The sequence below is a fragment of the Sardina pilchardus genome, chromosome 4 (genome assembly GCF_963854185.1).
Source record: "Sardina pilchardus chromosome 4, fSarPil1.1, whole genome shotgun sequence".
Lineage (NCBI taxonomy): Eukaryota > Metazoa > Chordata > Actinopteri > Clupeiformes > Clupeidae > Sardina > Sardina pilchardus.
The window spans coordinates 34,727,089-34,747,088 of record NC_084997.1 but is presented as its reverse complement, the minus strand read 5'-3'; the positions used below and the strand labels follow the sequence as shown (position 1 = coordinate 34,747,088).

Here is a 20,000-nt window from a genome sequence, read left to right as displayed (position 1 = left end):
TGTCATACGAGTCACATTTAGTGAGGCCACTGCCATCTAGTGGTGGTTATTGTGTAACTACACACTCTCCTCTCACCTGTGAGGTTTCCAGTAGAGCAGCAACACAGCACAGGTGCAGCTGGTTCTGCCTCTGTCTGATCTGAGGTCAGACATGCTGGAGATTAAACAGCACTCAAGAGACTGAGAGCACTGCAGTAAACACAAACTCCTGCACAGCTGAACGCTGATCAGTATAGAAATGCAATAAAATGTCTGATTTGGAGATGCAGAATTTGTGATTGTTAGTGTTGGTTTGTCTCTGCTCTTTATCAGCAGATGAAAGGTCAACTCTACACCAGTAAGCCTTGGCCTTTACTGAGGGTAGACATGTTGAAACGTTTAAAGAACCAGAGCAAGAACTGTGTGATGTCCACAGCTGGATGAAGTAGCACTGCTGAAACAATAGCCCAGCAGGCCACCACAACATCTGGTGTGCTGTGTCCATTAGAGCTCACCCACACATGACCAAAGCTGGACATGACAGAGTTGAGAGGTCACCTCTTGTGCTGCACTTGGACACATCATCAGTTCTACCTGGACTCAGGTGTTTCAGCATCAGGTGACCCAGGTGACCCTGTTGGGGTGATGACGCCCCAGCGTGTGTCCTGTGTCCAGGTAGCGTCTCTCCCCTCCTGACCCCCAGCTGCCCCTCTGTGTGTCCAGCACGATGACCTTTGACCTGCGGGCTCCTGTGCTGATGCGTCCAGCATGCTGTGGGCCCTACAGGGGGACTGGACACTCACAACTCTGCATATTAATATGGGAATACACACACACACACACACACACACACACACACACACACACACACACACACACACTCATTATAAATAGTTTCTTCCTCAGACACTATTATGAAGGGGCAATGACGAGTAATAACCAGTACAACTCCTGATTGGATTAACGACCTAGCAAGGTGGAAGGGGTCGTCTAATACTATCTGGATTTTATGGCTGGTCCGCATGACGTAAATAGAGGCTACAGATGGGATGGCATGCGCTATGATATGCACCATACTGATTGGAGCCCTTATGGTCTGCATGCTTTAGTGCTGTAGTCTACTGTACATACTAATACTGATTGGAGCCCTTATGGTCTGCATGCTTTAGTGCTGTAGTCTACATACTAATACTGATTGGAGCCCTTATGGTCTGCATGCTTCAGTGCTGTAGTCTACATACTAATACTGATCGGAGCTAGGCTGAAGCAAAAAGTTGTATCGCCAGACTCACAGAATGGCTGGATGAACGGGAACAAGGTAAATATCGATTGTTTCGCTCGAGGGGAGGTGGGAAATGAGCTTATTTCCAAAAATGGCAGAATATCCCTTAAGGCCTATAGGCTATTTTCAGTGTAATTTTACTATTAAGCTCTTTGCAAAGAGTTTAATACCATCCAATTGGTCATTGGTCATGACCAATTGGTCATTAAAACCAATTGGTCATTGGAAGGGCCATCTATTAGGCCATTATTTTCAAGACAGTATAGCTACCCATATCTGGAAATGTATGATATGATCATACTTGCATATCTTATGTCATCCATATGTCAAGTCTGAAGAAGACCACACGGTCGAAACGTAATTCTGTGCTAGAGAAAAGAGAAAATAAAACTAAAAAGAAGGATTTCAAGTGTGCGAACTTTTTTCCATTTTTAGCCATATGTCAAGGACAAATACTTTATGTCTCATGATTGTTGCATTCATATCACTTGAAACATGATGGTAGAAATATCTATTCAAAAGCACAGTTGATCTGTGCATGCCATGATCAACTTTGATATGGAAGCCAAGTTTATTATTTCGGACAGCTGTTGCATTAGAATTGCAGCTGAAAGTTGGATCATGTAGAAATGTGCTGCAATTTCTCAGGAATGCCTTACTGTACAGAAGAATGCTTCATATATTTGTGTCCGGTAAGGTCTGCTGTTTATTCTGATATACTGTATGGTTTGACTGAAGTCCACATGTGATGTGAGTGTGTGTATAGGCCGGTCAATTAGTTTATTGAACCTGCTACTTTGAACCTGACTGAAGGGACTGAACAACCAGTTCTGTGAAGGAATTTGACACTGACCAATCAGCTTGCAGCTCCTTCAGACCCCTCCCTCTGACTCAGGAAGAAGGAAGTGAAGCTCAGTGAACAGACGACTGCTCTTCTCTCTGCTACACCTCTGAACTACTCGGTGTGAATAAAACAAAGGCAATCTAACTGGACATAGTTGTTTTCAAAAAGAAGTCAAAGAGGTACAGTAACTATTCTTGCACATGCAAGTTAAAATACCAAGAGGATTTAGAAACAGACTTGATTTTCAACGTCCTGAAAGTGAAAGTAAAGTCTGTGGGAGAGCTACAACTTGAGGGAAATTTGCCTTGTGGACGCTGTTTGCTTTTATTAATGGAAAATGGCTTCAAGACTAGAGGAGGATCTATCTTGTCCTGTGTGCACTGAGATCTACAAGGACCCTGTGGTCCTGACCTGCACTCATAGTATCTGTAAAGCCTGTCTGCAGCAGTTCTGGAACACCAAAGGATCCAGAGAATGTCCGATCTGCAGAAGACCATCAAAGGAAGAGCCTCCCCTCAACCTTGTGCTGAGAAACTTGTGTGAGACGTATGTACAGGAGAGAAGTCAGAGAGGAGCACTCTGCAGTCTCCACAATGACACACTCAAGCTTTTCTGCCATAACGACGAGCAGCTTGTGTGTTTGGTGTGCCGAGACTCAAAGCAGCATAAGAATCACAACTTCAGTCCCATTGTTGAAGCAGCAGCTGACCAGAAGGTAAGTTTGATGAATGAAGATATCTCAACACCACGATATGTGAATGAAAAAACTGCTCTTCCTCAAGAAGTTCCATTAGATGGCACGCACGAGCACACACACACACACACACACACACACACACACACACACACACACACACACACACACATACACACACACACACACACACAGGACTGGACAAGACAGAACTGTGATCACATTACGAATCTGATTGCCACTTTTAACAATTTTGTAGTCAAGGGCAACCATTAATGCCGAGCCCTGCATATGGTGTCCAGCTAAATCAGTGATGTGTTATATTCACTCATATCATGTGGTGTCACTGTGTTATATTCACTCATATCGTGTGGTGTCACTGTGTTATATTCACTCATATCGTGTGGTGTCACTGTGTTATATTCACTCATATCGTGTGGTGTCACTGTGTTATATTCACTCATATCATGTGGTGTCACTGTGTTATATTCACTCATATCATGTGGTGTCACTGTGTTATATTCACTCATATCATGTGGTGTCACTGTGTTATATTCACTCATACCTTGATGTGGTGACCAGCTAATGTTAACTCATACGGTGTTGTGGGTTCCAGGAGGAGATTAAGACCAGTCTGGAGTCCTTAAAGGGGAAACTGAAGGATTTTGAAGAAACTAACATCACCTATAAAGAAATGGTAAAGCATATTAAGGTAAGTAATATAAATCATGTTAAACATTATATATTATTATAAGTTAATTTGTGTAAATTATTATTGTATTATACTGTAGGTCAGTGATTCTCAATTTTTTTCTGTCATTCCCCACTTTGGAGGTAGGGTATTGTCAAGCCCCACCTGACCCCATCAACCTGGCAAAATGGTAGTCCTAATGTTAAAATCCATTTTGGTTCCACATTGCATTTCTCATCTCGTTCTGCTGGATCAAGTTTGTCCTGTTCATCGCGCCCCACCTGACATGCCTCTATTCCCCACTAGTGGGCTCCACCTGTCATGACTCTATTCCCCACTAGTGGGCTCCACCTGTCATGCCTCTATTCACCACTAGTGGGCTCCACCTGTCATGCCTCTATTCCCCATTAGTGGGCTCCACCTGTCATGCCTCTATTCCCCACTAGTGGGCTCCACCTGACATGCCTCTATTCCCCACTAGTGGGCTCCACCTGTCATGCCTCCATTCACCACTAGAGGGCTCCACCTGTCATGCCTCTATTCACCACTAGTGGGGCCCGCCCTTCACTTTGAGAACCACTGCGCAGGTTAACTTGTAATTGTATTAAAAATACCATTTCCTTTGTAATCACATACACTTGCTCATTGACCTTATTCCAGACTCAGGCCCAGCACATAGAGATGCAGATCAAGCAGGAGTTTGAGAAGCTTCACAAGTTTCTACGAGATGAAGAGGCATCCAGGATAGCTGCACTGAGAGAGGAAGAGGAGCAGAAGAATCAGATGATGAAGGAGAAGATTGAGAAGATGAGCAGAGAGATCTCAGCTCTTTCAGACACCATCAGAGCCATAGAAGAGAAGATGGGAGCTGATGATGTCACATTCCTGCAGGTAAGAACCATCCAGTCTTTTTGTCTTGAGGGTCCCTTGATTTTAAGGTCTGATTTCTGGTCCAAATGTTTAAAAATGTCAAACTATTGGTTATGTTCTGCTGCTTCTACTATCTGTGCTAAATGGTGTTGCTGTGGGGTGGAGCAGTGAGATTGGCTTTGATTCATCTCAATGTGTTATGAGAGGAAGGAGAATCACTCTAAATAGGAGGTTTCAATGAATCAAAGAAGAAAGAGTGTGTGTGTGTGTGTGTGTGTGTGTGTGTGTGTGTGTGTGTGTGTGTGTGTGTGTGTGTGTGTGTGTGTGCACATGTGTGTGTGTGCGTGTGTGTTTTTGTGTGTGTGAAGTGCCCTCTAGTTTAGCATTATTGGCAGTTGTAGCGGTATGTTGGTCTCGCATCATCTAGCCCATAACCACATAACCTCATTTGTGATGTTGCCCCCCGCCCCCAGTGAAAAATTAACTGCACCAAGTGTGATGTGTATGACTTCCCTGACAGCCAAGGGTAACACTTTATTTTAATGTGTCGCTGTTATACCTACTGTTGGATTCTGGGGTACTTTTACTGTAGTCTGATGTGTTCACCATAGAATGGGATTCTTTAAGCTCTGATATTAGATGCACAGTTGGCCATGTTTACGTCAGAGAAGGCCTTGTAGCTCAGAACATTCAGATAACATGGGCCGAGGGCTGGAGCCATTGTATCTGGGTCAGAGCTGGGTTTTTCCATTCTATTGCCACGTTTACGTGGATATGATTCCTGTTAGAGTGTATAACTAAACTTGTGCTAAGGATGTGACTGAGAGACGGATCGAGAAGCCAAGCATGCAGCATCTTACGCGGAGATACTGTGCGCCACGTTTTGATAGCAACCACAAGGAGTTAGACTCTGTTCGGTTTTACTGTTCGAGACTTAGCCTGTGTTCTGTTATTCACTCTATTGTACCCACTACAATAAATCATCATTCAATCGCCGATCCTGATCCAGCCGTCAAGCTTTATTGACCAACTTCAATTCAGACATTAGAACATTAACTGAAACACAACGCAAACCACTAAAGAATCCTACACTACCTAATTAGGTACAGTGGTACAACCTGTGTAACAACATGTACTAACACGTACTAACATTGTACTTGCATTATGTATCTGTGGGTACCTACATATAGTTGTTACATTGTAATACTGAGTGCTTTACAAAACTTGCAATGTAACAACTATATGTAGGTACCCACAAATACATAATGCAAGTACAATGATAGTACCTGATAGTACATGTTGTTACACAGGTTGTACAGTACCACTGTACCTAATTAGGTAGGTACACTGTAACAGCGACACATTAGAATAAAGTGTTACCAAACAATCTTTTAAAACCCCTTTTCTCCTCTATCAATTCACAGAACTACAAGAGCACAGCTGAAAGGTGAGTGATCTGCCTCCTGTCTCTCTCTTCTCTGTGGTTCTGAACCCAAACCCACAGCAGCACTGACTCCTGAATGTTATTCCAGAGCCCAGTGCACACTGCAGGATCCAGAGAGGGTTTCAGGAGCTCTGATCAATGTGGCAAAGCACCTGGGCAACCTGAAGTTCAGAGTCTGGGAGAAGATGCAGGAGACTGTTCAGTACAGTGAGTAGCCTACTGTTTTGAACACACATATTCAATCTTAGGAGGGGTCCTTGGGGTCCTTCACTGATAAAGTCCCTCTTCCACAACTCAAACAAGCAAAACAGAGCAGAACCAACTTCCAGCAATCATACACATCATACCTGTGATACAGATGTGTAATTGGGACCATCTGGGTATTTTGACAATATATAGGAAGGCAGAGGTACACATGCCGACACACACACACACACACACACACACACACACACACACACACACACACACACACACACACACACTCACACTCACACTCACACACACACACACACACACACCATAATTAGATGTACATTTGTATAGTCATCATCAATATAATAGGCATGTTTACTAATCAAGAGAGATGGATGGATGGACAGACGGGATAGCAAATTGATAGAGGGATGAAGAGAGATCGAAAGAGGAAGAGGGATATCAAGTGTATGAGAATGGTCAGTGATAATCCTCCCTTCCACTAACATCCCTCTCCTGTGAGTCCACTCCTGTACAGCTGTGACCCCTTCATACTGATGACTAAAGAGCATTTCACTGTTACTACTTCTCCTGCCATTACACTTGGTAACACCACTATTGATAATGACCATCATTCACATCCTCATCACACACCACTCAGTGTTCAGCTCATGTGTGTGTTCTTTCTCTCTGCAGCTCCTGTGACTCTGGATCCCAACACTGCACACCCACAACTCATCCTCTCTGAGGATCTGACCAGTGTGAGACGTGATGATGAGAAACAGCAGCTTCCTGATAACCCAGAGAGATTTGATTACTATGCCAGTGTCCTGGGCTCTGAGGGCTTTAACTCAGGGACTCACTGCTGGGATGTGGAGGTTGGAGAGAACACACTGTGGGCTGTGGGTGTGATGACAGAGTCTCTCCAGAGGAAGGGAAACTTAACCTCCATGAGTGGATGGTGGTATGTGGGGTATAACGGTGCTGCATATAGAGCATATGCTCCTCCTCATGCCTCCACTGTCCTCACAGTGCAGCAGAAACTCCAGAGGATCAGAGTGCAGCTGGACTGGGACAGAGGAAAGCTGTCATTCTCTGACCCTGATAATAACACACACCTACACACTCTCAAACACACATTCACTGAGAGAGTGTTTCCATACTTTAATACAGCTGAATTTCCTCTGAGTGTTGTACCAGTGAAGGCCTCTGTGTCAGTAGAGCAGCCCAGTTAGAGCAGAAACTGTCTCTGTCTGAACAAGAGCCCACATGCAGAGATGGATGGAGACATTTGGGTGTCAGTCATGAGTCACTCACACAGTAACTGCAGTCAATCTGATATCTGACCTGTGAGGCATCATCTTCTGGGTACTTTAATTGATTTCGGAATGTTCTGATTCTCCATGTTGAATATCCACTAAAAACATTTGCTGGTGTTGTGCCATTTATTATCTAAGACAGTTTGTCTCTGTTGCTGATTGGTTTGCATGTGTGCATTTTTTGATGGTTTCTGTTGTCCATGTATGTTTTTCTATACTGCTGCCACAAGTACAACTACAGTGAATATCTGTTATCTGTTCTGATCTGTGAGGCATCATCTTCTGGGTAGGCAACTTGAATTGAAAATCTGATATTCTGTGTTTAGAATCCTCTGAAATAACTGCTGATTGTAAATGATTTATAACACAATGATGGTTGTTTGATATCCAGGTCTGTGTTTCTACACTGCTGCCACAAGCACATCAAAATATCAGATCAGTAAATGATGTGGACATTTCTGTTGTCTCTCCTGTTTAGAGCTCAGCTCATTTAGAGGGCCATCTGGTGGACATTGTTGGAAGGCAATGAGCACCGTACACATTGCAACAGTGGTATTTGGCTATGCACATTCAAATAAAATAAAATCAATAATTTGCAAATTGTCTATCCAGTGTTCTTTATATATCAGTGGGAAAGAGCCGGAGGACCGAGGAAGGAAGGAAGGAGAAGACGAATGAGAAGGGCCCATATATTACACAGTGCACACCTGTCTATAGGCCTATTCGGACGGGATTAGTTTTATGGGGGGACGTAGAGTAATGCAGGTTTATCATATGACCTCTGTAATATAAATGTCCAATTCGGACGGGACTAGACATCTCTGTCATTTTACTTGACATGGGAGGAGTAACTACGTTTACGTTCTGCCGTCACATCTTCGTCGCCGTGAACGTGATACTTTGCGTCAGGTACGTGCAGCATTTTCAGATTTGAAAGACTACACAAGTTGGCTAAACTAGCAAACGTTAGCTTTATGTTATGCCATAAGTAGTTTGAAATGGCTAACAATATCAAGCTATTAGGCAAGCTAGCTAACGTCCTATTAGAAGCTGCACAGCATGTTATGTTTTCATTCAGACTATGGTGGAATTGTTTTCAAATCAGGATGTGACGAAATAGGCCTATTACAGACATCTTTACAGAGGGTCGCGTTCGCACGGGATTAATATTACCTAAGGTAATTTCTCCGGACCGTTTTACGGAAGGTAAAAGTGTCTGTAAATGTCACCGACATACTCCGTTATGTTTACTGACATGGCGCGTCCGGACGGGACTACATTACCTGGTAATTATTACTTTACCTGATGTCACCCCATAAAACTAATCCCGTCCGAATAGGCCTTATGATGTCATATGAGTCACATTTAGTAATGCCACTGCTATCTAGTGGTGGTTATTGTGTAACTACACACTCTCCTCTCACCTGTGAGGTTTCCAGTAGAGCAGCAACACAGCACAGGTGCAGCTGGTTCTGCCTCTGTCTGATCTGAGGTCAGAAATGCTGGAGATTAAACAGCACTAAAGAGACTGAGAGCACTGCAGTAAACACAAACTCCTCCACAGCTGAACTCTGATCAGTACAGAAATCAAATAAATGATTTGGAGATACATCATCATTAAATTAAATAAAATGTCTTTGATTTGGAGGTGCATCATTTGTGATTGTTAGTGTTGGTTTGTCTCTGCCCTTTATCAGCAGATGAAAGGTCAACTCTACACCAGTAATCCTTGGCCTGTACTGAGGGTAGACATGTTGAAACGTTTAAAGAACCAGAGTAAGAAGTGTGTGATGTCCACAGCTGGATGAAGTAGCACTGCTGAAACAATAGCCCAGCAGGCCAGCACAACATCTGGTGTGCTGTGTCCATTAGAGCTCATCCACACATGACCAAAGCTGGACATGACAGAGTTGAGAGGTCACCTCTTGTGCTGCACTTGGACACATCATCATTTCTACCTGGACTCAGGTGTTTCAGCATCAGGTGACCCAGGTGACCCTGTTGGGGTGATGACGCCCCAGCGTGTGTCCTGTGTCCAGGTAGCGTCTCTCCCCTCCTGTGTGTCCAGCATGATGACCTTTGACCTGCAGGCTCCTGTGGTGATGCGTCCAGCATGCTGTGGGCCCTACAGGGGGACTGGACACTCACAACTCTGCATATTAATATGGGAATACACACACACACACACACACACACACACACACACACACACACATTTGAAATAATTTCTTCTATTCTGATTGGAGCCCTTATGGTCTGCATGCTTTAGTGCTGTAGTCTACATACTAAAACTGATTGGAGTCCTTATGGTCTGCATGCTTTAGTGCTGTACATACTAATACTGATTGGAGCCCTTATGGTCTGCATGCTTTAGTGCTGTAGTCTACATATTAATACTGATTGGAGTCCTTATGGTCTGCATGCTCACTCCTCTCACAGTGCAGCAGACACTCCAGAGGATCAGAGTGCAGCTGGACTGGGACAGAGGAAAGCTGTCATTCTCTGACCCTGATAATAACACACACCTACACACACTCACACACACCTTCACTGAGAGAGTGTTTCCATACTTCAACAGTAAATTTCTTCTGAGGGTCTTGCCTGTAGCGGTCTCTGTAACAGCAAAGGCCCCACAGTAGAGCTAATAGCTCCTCAGCCCAGGACTGGCCAGCACTGGCCTACAGAGAGGGATGCAGACCAATGGGGGTCAGCTATGAATCACTAACAACAACACATATTAGATATGGATCAAAAATCAATTATCAATTTAAACTCCTGTTATTATATTCTGTTGTCCCTTGAGATTTTATTTGGAATTTGTACGTTTTCAGATTTGAATGGTACGAATGCGTGACGATCATTTCTAAATTAAATATGCCCTTGAATGTGGTGTGACCTGTGCCACAATATTAAATGTGAACGTCAATAAACTTGTGAGTGAACTGAGTGAATAGTGGTCAGGCCATTTTCTGTCAGCTTAATGCACTAGGACAGGTAGGACAAGCACACCTGCAGAACACCTAAACACACTTGCAAGGGAAACACAGCAGCTTCAAGTCCAACCTGAGGTCTTTCCGTGATCCCACTCCATATCTCTCTCCCAGCCATCTCAACCTCTCTGTCTATAAATAAAAAAAACGTATAATGTTTAAAAAGGTTCTGTGTCAGTGTGCAAATGTCCAAACTTACCCACACACACACGCACACACACACACACACACACACACACACAAACACACACACACACACACACACACACACACACACACACACACACACACACACACACACACAAATGAAATTCAACCATGTAACCGAACATGCTTCCACCTCATGGCTCCACTCCCTTCAGAGTGAAGCAGAAACTCCCTGTTTCAGAGTGCAGTGTAATGGATCTCCACAGAAGATCTTACCTACACAAGTCTCAGCAACAACCTAACAACCTGAAGCAGAAACTCCCTGTTTCAGAGTGCAGTACTGTAATGATCTCCACAGAAGATCTTACCTACACAAGTCTCAGCAACAACCTAACAGCCTGAAGCAGAAACTCCCTGTTTCAGAGTGCAGTGTAATGGATCTCCACAGAAGATCTTACCTACACAAGTCTCAGTAACAACCTAACAACCTGAAGGTCAGTGAGAGCTCTGCACTAAATACAAACTCTAACCATCCTGACTCTGTTGGGTATGATGATTTCAAAAAATTGCTTCATATTTGGGGATGCATGTTTAACACTGATTATGTGCACATATGCTCATCACATGTTCTGTAGTCACTTTCCTAGAAGACCCATAGCTGAACCTCACTATAAATGCTGTCATCTAGTGGTTTCATTTATGTAACCAATCATCTTGCAGCTCCTCCAGATCCCTCCCTCTGACTCAGGAAGAAGGAAGTGAATCTCAGGTACAGACGGCTGCTCTGCTCTCTGCCACACCTCTATAGTGGAGAGAACTAAACAAAAACAATCTAACTGGACATAGTTGTGTTGAAAAATAAGTTGGAAAGGTAACCATGCTTGCAGATGTAAGTTAAAACACCCAGAGGATTTGGAGAGTGACTTGATTTCCAGCCTCCTGAAAGTGAAAGTAAGTCATTGTCAGTGAGAGAGCAACTGGAGGGAGGTTTGCTCTGGGGACACTGTTTACAACATCTTGGGAAATGGCTTCAAAGCTACAGGAGGAGATATCTTGTCCTGTGTGCACTGAGATCTACAAGGACCCTGTCATTCTAAGATGTACTCACAGCTTCTGTAAAGTCTGTCTGCAGTGGTTCTGGGAAACTAAACTAAGCCATCCAGAGAATGTCCAGTCTGCAGGAGGAGGTCATCAAGAGACCAGCCTCTAACTAACCTGGCGTTAAGAAACCTGTGTGAGGTGTACTTACAGGAGAGAAGTCAGAGAGGAGCACTGTGTAGTCTCCATGGTGACCAGCTCAGGCTGTTTTGTCATGATGATCAGCAGCTTGTGTGTTACTCGTGTCGAGACTCAAAACTCCACAGGAGTCACCAGTTCAGTCCTGTTGATGAAGCAGCAGCTGACCGAAAGGTAAGTCTGATTATTAGTAATAACGCATAGTAATAACATATTTGGATTTGGATAATTATCGGGCTCAGCCCACAGCCTAATATTTATTCAATTATTATATACAGCAAACTCATGGCTTGAGGAAAGAAACTCCTCCTCGGTCTTGTATTACTGTAAATCAACACTAGGGTGCAGTACTTTAGTGTCAATCTTTTGATGCCATTGTAAAGAGACCAATTCAAATGTTTAAGACTTGTTTTGTTTTTCTCCACTTTAACTGTAACTGTAAATGTTGAAAATAGTCACAGTGATACAGAAGGAAATACAGCCAACCCTTTGGGGAAAATGGTCTTTATTTTATATTTCTCATTTCACGGACCTTTTAAAACACACAATTGTTGTTATTGTTTCAGATGACACATTTCAGAAACATGTCAGTGAGTTCATATAGACACAGAGAGATATGTACACACTGGAACAGATTTGCTTTGCGTGTAAAAATCTATCTCTTTCTCTCTCTCTCTCTCTCTCTCTCTCTCTCTCTCTTCTTGGTTCCAGGAAGAGCTCAAAATCAAACTAGATCCCATGAAGGAGAAGCTGAAGGTTTTTGAAAAAGCAAAATTAACCTGTGGTGAAACAGCTGAACATATTAAGGTAAGTGTCACAATTTTTATCAAGCACAAAACAGTGTCAATCCAATAGTACTTTCAGAAGTACTTATTGATCTAATTGCAGACTCAAGCCCAGCACACAGAGAAGCAGATCAAGGAGGAGTTTGAGAAGCTTCACCAGTTTCTACGAGATGAAGAGGCAGCCAGGATAGCTGCACTGAGGGAGGAAGAGGAGCAGAAGAGTCGGATGATGAAAGAGAAGATTGAGAAGATGAGCAGAGAGATCTCATCTCTTTCAGACACAATCAGAGCCATAGAAGAGCAGATCGGAGCTGATGATGTCACATTCCTGCAGGTAAGAACCATCTAGTCATTGTGTCTTGAGGGTCCCTTGATATTATGGTCTGATTTCTGCACTCTATGCTGAGTTTGGTGTTGGTGTGGTGTGGAGCTTTGATTCAACTCAATGTGTTGAGAGTCTAGAGAGGAAAGATGATCACTCTGAGATGAGAATAGGAGGTTTCAATGAATCAAAGAACTATTGTTGTGTGTGTGTGTGTGTGTGTGTGTGTGTGTGTGTGTGTGTGTGTGTGTGTGTGTGTGTGCGTGGTGTGTGGTGTGTGTGTGTGTGTGTGTGTGTGTGTGTGTGTGTGTGTGTGTGTGTGTGTGTGCGCGTGGTGTGTGGTGTGTGTGTGTGTGTGTGTAAAGTGCCCTTTAGCATGATTGGCCATTTTCAATCTAGCACATATTTACACACCTTTTCTCCTCTGTCATTTCACAGAACTACAAGAGCACAGTGGAAAGGTGAGTGATCTGCCTCCTGTCTCTCTCTTCTCTGTGGTTCTGAACCCAAACCCACAGCAGCACTGACTCCTGAATGTTATTCCAGAGCCCAGTGCACACTGCAGGATCCAGAGAGGGTTTCAGGAGCTCTGATCAATGTGGCAAAGTACCTGGGCAACCTGAAGTTCAGAGTCTGGGAGAAGATGCAGGAGACTGTTCAGTACAGTGAGTAGCCTGTTTTTAACACACATAATCAAAATGAAATACAGTAAATAAAATCCATCTTCTGTAAGTGAAACAGAACAGACAGAACAGAACAAATGTCCAGTAATCATACACACTGCCCCTGTAATACAGATGTGGAAATGGAACCATGTGTCTGTGTGTGTGTGTGTGTGTCTGTGTGACATAGGATGCAGTAATAATACTCTCTGTGACGGGGTGCCGTCACTACAGTTGAGTATGAACTCTGACTGCCATAGTAATGAGCCTGGCTCTTTGGCGTTGGGGTCAATCTGCAGGTTTAGTACAGACCCGTGTAGGAGACCCGGTGGGGTCACTGCTCTCTTCCTTTGCTAGTTGCTACACATGGGGTCAGAAGTGGGATGTGTGCACTCAATCTCATATCTCAATGCCTTAGAATAATGTGGTATTACATAAGACAGAGGTGGAGGCACGAACACATACACACGCGCGCACACACACACACACACACACACACACACACATACACCATAAGTAGATGTATTTTTATACTCATACTCAATATAATGAGCAAGTTTACAATATGCATCAAGAGAGATGGATGGATAGAGAGAGATAAATTGATAGAGGGATGAAGAGAGATAGAAAGAGGAAGATGGATATCAAATGCATGAGAATGGTCAGTGATAATCCTCCCTTCCACTAACACCCCTCTCCTGTGAGTCCACTCCTGTACAGCTGTGATCCCTTCATAATGATGACTAAAGAGCATTTCACTGTTACTACTTCTCCTGCCATTACACTTGGTAACACCACTATTAATAATGACCATCATTCACATCCTCATCACTCAGTCCTATTAATAATGACCATCATTCACTTCCTCATCACACACCACTCAGTGTTCAGCTCATGTGTGTGTTCTTTCTCTCTGCAGCTCCTGTGACTCTGGATCCCAACACTGCACACCCAATACTCATCCTGTCTGAGGATCTGACCAGTGTGAGACGTGGTGATGAGAGGCAGCAGCTTCCTGATAACCCAGAGAGATTTGATAAGGGGGCCATTGTCCTGGGCTTTGAGGGCTTTAACTCAGGGACTCACTTCTGGGATGTGGAGGTTGGAGAGAACACATTGTGGCATGTGGGTGTGATGACAGAGTCTCTCCAGAGGAAGGGAGACTGCACCTCCATGAGTGGATGGTGGATTGTGGGGCGTAATGGTGCTACATATGGAGCATGTGCTGCACCACAGCTCCCCACTCTCCTCACAGTGCAGCAGAAACTCCAGAGGATCAGAGTGCAGCTGGACTGGGACAGAGGAAGGCTGTCATTCTCTGACCCTGATAATGACACACACCTACACACTCTCACACACACGTTCACTGAGAGAGTGTTTCCGTACTTTGCTATTGGCAGTAATCTCTCTCCTCTGAGTATTGTACCAGTGAAGGCCTCTGTGTCAGTAGAGCAGCCCAGTTAGAGCAGAAACTGTCTCTGTCTGAACAAGAGCCCACATGCAGAGATGGATGGAGACATTTGGGTGTCAGTCATGAGTCACTCACACAGTAACTGCAGTCAATCTGATATCTTACCTGTGGCATCATCTTCTGGGTACTTTAATTTAGTTCAGAATGTTCTGATTCTCCATGTTGAGTGTTCAATACAATCTTACTGGTGTTGTGCCATTTATTATTCTAAGACAGTTTGTCTCTGTTTGCATGTTTGCCTTTTTATGATGGTTTCTGTTGTGCATGTATGTTTTTCTACACTGCTACCACAAGCACATTACAACTACAGTTAATCTAATGCTGCATTCCAGACCTCATCCAAACAAGTGGGAGGTGGGACCTACCCTACCTGAAAGGTTCTACCTCCCACTTCAAAGCGTTCCAAGCATTTTGGAGTGGGAGGTTTAGAAAACATGGGTGACCGACGTAACGTTAGCATACCGTCGTAACGTTAGCATATTAGGCTAGGCTAACTGTACGTTATAACGTTACTCTCACAATACGTTGTATTCTTTGTTGACACAATTTTAAGTCATAATATGAAGAACAAGTTAATTACCGTGTCTAAAACAACCCTACCCTAAAGTTTATAGCATATTCCTTGAAGTTATCCCTCACGGAACATGTCTCCATGGGCGGCGCCATAATCCTCCCACTTCATTTTGTTGAGGTCGGGGCAGGTTGAGCTCATACGAGTTTGCAAGTAGGAGCTCCCACTTCGACAGGCGTTCCAGTGCATCTTTCGTAGTTGGAGGTAGGATAAATCCCACATCCCACTAGTTTAAATGCTGTCTGGAATGCACCATAATATCTGTTCTGTTCTGAGAGGAATCGTCTTCTGGGTACTTTAATTGAATTCCTGATATTCTGTGTTTAGAATCCTCTGAAATAACTGCTGATTGTATGGTTTATAACACAATGATGGTTTGCTATCCAGGTCTGTGTGTTTACACTGCTGCCACAAGCACATCAAAATATCAGATCAGTAAATGATGTGGACATTTCTGTTGAGTCTCTCCTGTTTAGGGCTCAGCTCATTTAGAGGGCCATCTGGTGGACATTGTTGGAAGGCAATGAGCACCGTACACATTGCAACAGTGATATTTGGCCTGTACATTCAAATAAAATAAAATCAATAATTTGCAAATTGTCTATCCAGTGTTCAGTGATGAGTGGGAAAGAGCTGGAGGACCGAGGAAGGAAGGAAGGATATATAAGAAGACGAATGAGAGAGGCCCATATATTACACAGTGCACACCTGTCTATGATGTCATATGAGTCACATTTAGTGAGGCCACTGCCATCTAGTGGTGGTTATTGTGTAACTACACACTCTCCTCTCACCTGTGAGAGCAGCAACACAGCACAAGTGCAGCTGGTTCTGACTCTGATCTGATCTGAGGTCAGAAATGCTGGAGATTAAACAGCACTGAAGAGACTGAGAGCACTGCAGTAAACACAAACTCCTGCACAGCTGAACTCTGATCACTACAGAAATCAAATAAAATGTCTTTGATTTGCAGGTTCATGATTTGATTGTTAGTGTCTGTTTGTCTCTGCCCTTTATCAGCAGCTGAAAGGTCAACTCTACACCAGTAAGCCTTGGCCTGTACTGAGGGTAGACATGTTGAAACGTTTGAAGAGCCAGAGCAAGAACTGTGTGATGTCCACAGCTGGATGAAGTAGCACTGCTGAAACAATAGCCCAGCAGGCCAGCACAACATCTGGTGTGCTGTGTCCATTAGAGCTCACCCACACATGACCAAAGCTGGACATGACAGAGTTGAGAGGTCACCTCTTGTGCTGCACTTGGACACATCATCAGTTCTACCTGGACTCAGGTGTTTCAGCATCAGGTGACCCAGGTGACCCTGTTGGGGTGATGACGCCCCAGCGTGTGTCCTGTGTCCAGGTAGCGTCTCTCCCCTCCTGACCCCCAGCTGCCCCTCTGTGTGTCCAGCACCATGACCTTTGACCTGCGGGCACCTGTGCTGATGCGTCCAGCATGCTGTGGGCCCTACAGGGGGACTGGACACTCACAACTCTGCACATTAATATGGGAATACACACACACACACACACGCGCACGCACGCACGCACGCACGCACGCACGCACGCACGCACGCACGCACACACACACACACACACACACACACACACACACTTGAAATAGTTTTTTCCACAGACACTATTATGAAGGGACAATGAGGAGTAATAGTAACCAGTACAACTCCTGATTGGAGTCCTTATGGTCTGCATGCTTTAGTGCTGTAGTCTACATACTAATACTGATTGGAGTCCTTATGGTCGCATGCTTTAGTGCTGTAGTCTACATACTAATACTGATTGGAGCCCTTATGGTCTGCATGCTTTAGTGCTGTAGTCTACATACTAATACTGATTGGAGTCCTTATGGTCTGCATGCTTTAGTGCTGTAGTCTACATACTAATACTGATTGGAGCCCTTATGGTCTGCATGCTTTAGTGCTGTAGTCTACATACTAATACTGATTGGAGTCCTTAAGGTCTGCATGCTTTAGTGCTGTAGTCTACATACTAATACTGATTGGAGCCCTTAAGGTCCACAGTACATGCTTTAGTGCTGTAGTCTACATACTAATACTGATTGGAGCCCTTATGGTCTGCATGCTTTAGTGCTGTAGTCTACATACTAATACTGATTGGAGTCCTTATGGTCTGCATGCTGTAGTGCTGTAGTCTACATACTAATACTGATTGGAGTCCTTATGGTCTGCATGCTTTAGTGCTGTAATCTACATACTAATACTGATTGGAGTCCTTATGGTCTGCATGCTTTAGTGCTGTAGTCTACATACTAATACTGATTGGAGCCCTTATGGTCTGCATGCTTTAGTGCTGTAGTCTACATACTAATACTGATTGAAGTCCTTATGGTCTGCATGCTTTAGTGCTGTAGTCTACATACTAATACTGATTGGAGCCCTTATGGTCTGCATGCTTTAGCACTGTGCAAGCTGGTAAATGTTTGAAGTCTACATGTGATGTGAATGTGCTCCTAGATGTTTTTAACAGCACATTTGGATCTCTGTGAATGAACATGTCATTAGTAGGAGGACATCATTTGTGTCGCTGGCAGATAAATAAGCACTGGTATTCTGTGTTCATGCTGATCAGGTAGAGTTCACTGAACCTGCTACTTTGAACCTGACTGAAGGGACTGAACAACCAGTTCTGTGACGGAATGTGAAACTGACCAATCAGCTTGCAGCTCCTCCAAACCCCTCCCTCTGACTCACCTGTCTTGAAGGAGGAAGTGAATCTCAGGTACAGACGGCTGCTCTGCTCTCTGCTACACCTCTACTGAACTACTCTGTGGAAATGAATCATAAACAATCTAACTGTATAGTTGTGATCAAAAAGAAGTTGGAGAGGTTACCATGCTTGCAGGTGTAAGTTAAAACACAAAGAGGATTTAGAGAGTGTCTTGATTTTCAGCCTCCTGAAAGTGAAAGTAAGTCAGTGTGAGAGCTACAACAAGAGGGACGTTTGCTCTGAGGACGCTGTTTAATCTTGAAAAATGGCTTCAAAGCTGCAAGAGGAGTTCTCCTGTCCTGTGTGCACTGAGATCTACAAGGACCCTGTAGTCCTGTCATGCAGTCACAGCTTCTGTAAAGCCTGTCTACAGCAGTTCTGGAACACCAAAGGATCCAGAGAATGTCCAGTCTGCAGGAGGAGATCATCAAAGGAACAGCCACCAACTAACCTGGCGTTAAGAAACCTGTGTGAGGTGTACGTACAGGAGAGAAGTCAGAGAGGAGCACTGTGTAGTCTCCATGGTGACCCACTCAGGCTGTTTTGTCATGATGATCAGCAGCTTGTGTGTTACTCGTGTCGAGACTCAAGACTCCACAGGAGTCACCAGTTCAGTCCTGTTGATGAAGCAGCAGCTGACCACAAGGTATATTTGATTATTTTTTGATAAAAAATATTTTGATTTGGATAAATAATTAACAGGCTCAACACACAGCCTAATATGTATTCAGTTATTATATTCAGCAAACTCATGACAATGTTGAAACTTTGTTGAAACCAATTTGTAATATTGTAAATATTAAAGTAAATATTTAAGACTGATTTTGTTTTTCTCCTCTTGTCACATTTGAAATACATGTACATTAACTGTAACTGTATGTTGAAAATAGCCACAGTGATACAGAAGTAAATACAGCCAATTCCTTTGGGGGAAATGTTCTTTATGTGTTTGTAAAGACAATTGTATCTCACATTTTTCATTTCACAGACATTTTAAAAACACACATGACACATTTGTTGTTATTGTTTCAGATTTAACATTTCAGAAAAATATCAGTGAAAGATAAGATACATGTGCACACAGCCATTCTCTGGAAGGGATGTGCTTTGTGTGTTAAGATATCTCGATCTCTCTCTCTCTCTCTCTCTCTCTCTCTCTCTCTCTCTCTCTCTCTCTCTCTCTCTCTCTCTCTCTCTCTCTCTCTCTCTCTCTCTCTCTCTCGTCTTGGTTCTAGGAAGAGCTCAAAATCAAACTAGATCCCCTGAAGGAGAAGCTGAAGACTTTTGAAAAAGCAAAGCTCACCTGTGGTGAAACAGCTGAACACATTAAGGTAGGTGTTACAATTAATATCAAGCACAAAAAGATCCAGTAGTACTTCTACTCAGAAGTACTCATTGAACTAATTCCAGACCAGATGATGGCCAAGAGCGCTTTCTTTTGTTCGACTGATGAATCCTTTATTTTCATAAAGATTTGGCATGATATGATTTTACCCAGACTCAGGCCCAGCACACAGAGAAGGAAATTAAGGAGGAGTTTGAGAAGCTTTGAGAAGCTTGTTAGATACTGTAGATAGTTAGATAGATAGATAGATAGATAGATAGATAGATAGATAGATAGATACTTTATCTTACACTTGCTACCTACTTACTTGATAAGTGTTACTTATGAATTTGTCAATGATGGTCAATAGTGCTTTCTTTTGTTCTATTGATTTTCATTCAACATGATGTGCTTTTTTTATCCAGACTCA

At 43.5% G+C, this 20,000-nt stretch overlaps 3 protein-coding genes and 1 pseudogene across 3 annotated transcripts in view; all 4 read left to right on the top strand.

Moving 5' to 3' along the window:
• Nucleotides 1-206, top strand: part of LOC134079042 (zinc-binding protein A33-like) — a 6,621-nt gene extending 6,415 nt beyond the window's left edge. The window contains exon 5 of the mRNA XM_062535210.1: nucleotides 1-206. This exon is cut by the window's left edge and continues 1,248 nt beyond it. The gene's annotated coding sequence lies outside the window, so the exon portion shown is untranslated.
• A 1,966-nt stretch (nucleotides 207-2,172) lies between these two features.
• LOC134079041 (nuclear factor 7, brain-like) lies at nucleotides 2,173-7,860 on the top strand. Its single transcript, XM_062535209.1, has 6 exons — nucleotides 2,173-2,820; nucleotides 3,416-3,511; nucleotides 4,151-4,381; nucleotides 5,785-5,799; nucleotides 5,903-6,011; nucleotides 6,696-7,860. Exons 1-6 carry the CDS (start codon nucleotides 2,443-2,445, stop codon nucleotides 7,232-7,234), a joined length of 1,368 nt encoding a protein of 455 aa, XP_062391193.1. The 5' UTR covers nucleotides 2,173-2,442; the 3' UTR covers nucleotides 7,235-7,860.
• Nucleotides 7,861-11,310: 3,450 nt separating this feature from the next.
• Nucleotides 11,311-16,099, top strand: LOC134079144 (zinc-binding protein A33-like; annotated as a pseudogene).
• Nucleotides 16,100-18,253: 2,154 nt separating this feature from the next.
• The window catches only part of LOC134079040 (E3 ubiquitin-protein ligase TRIM35-like), a 6,348-nt gene continuing 4,601 nt past the window's right edge, over nucleotides 18,254-20,000 (top strand). Inside the window, exons 1-3 of the mRNA XM_062535208.1 lie at nucleotides 18,254-18,892; nucleotides 19,482-19,577; nucleotides 19,996-20,000. The exon at nucleotides 19,996-20,000 is cut by the window's right edge and continues 226 nt beyond it. Coding sequence (XP_062391192.1) covers nucleotides 18,512-18,892; nucleotides 19,482-19,577; nucleotides 19,996-20,000 — 482 coding nt within the window. The 5' untranslated portion in view covers nucleotides 18,254-18,511. The remainder of the gene's footprint in view (nucleotides 18,893-19,481; nucleotides 19,578-19,995) is intronic.

Bases quoted from the DNA above. Each gene is read 5' to 3' on its own strand.
- LOC134079041 (XM_062535209.1), top strand. From the start codon at position 2,443: ATGGCTTCAAGACTAGAGGAGGATCTATCTTGTCCTGTGTGCACTGAG. The intron at 2,821-3,415 runs GTAAGTTTGATG...TGTGGGTTCCAG, and splicing joins AAGCAGCAGCTGACCAGAAG to GAGGAGATTAAGACCAGTCT. The intron at 3,512-4,150 runs GTAAGTAATATA...ACCTTATTCCAG, and splicing joins AAATGGTAAAGCATATTAAG to ACTCAGGCCCAGCACATAGA.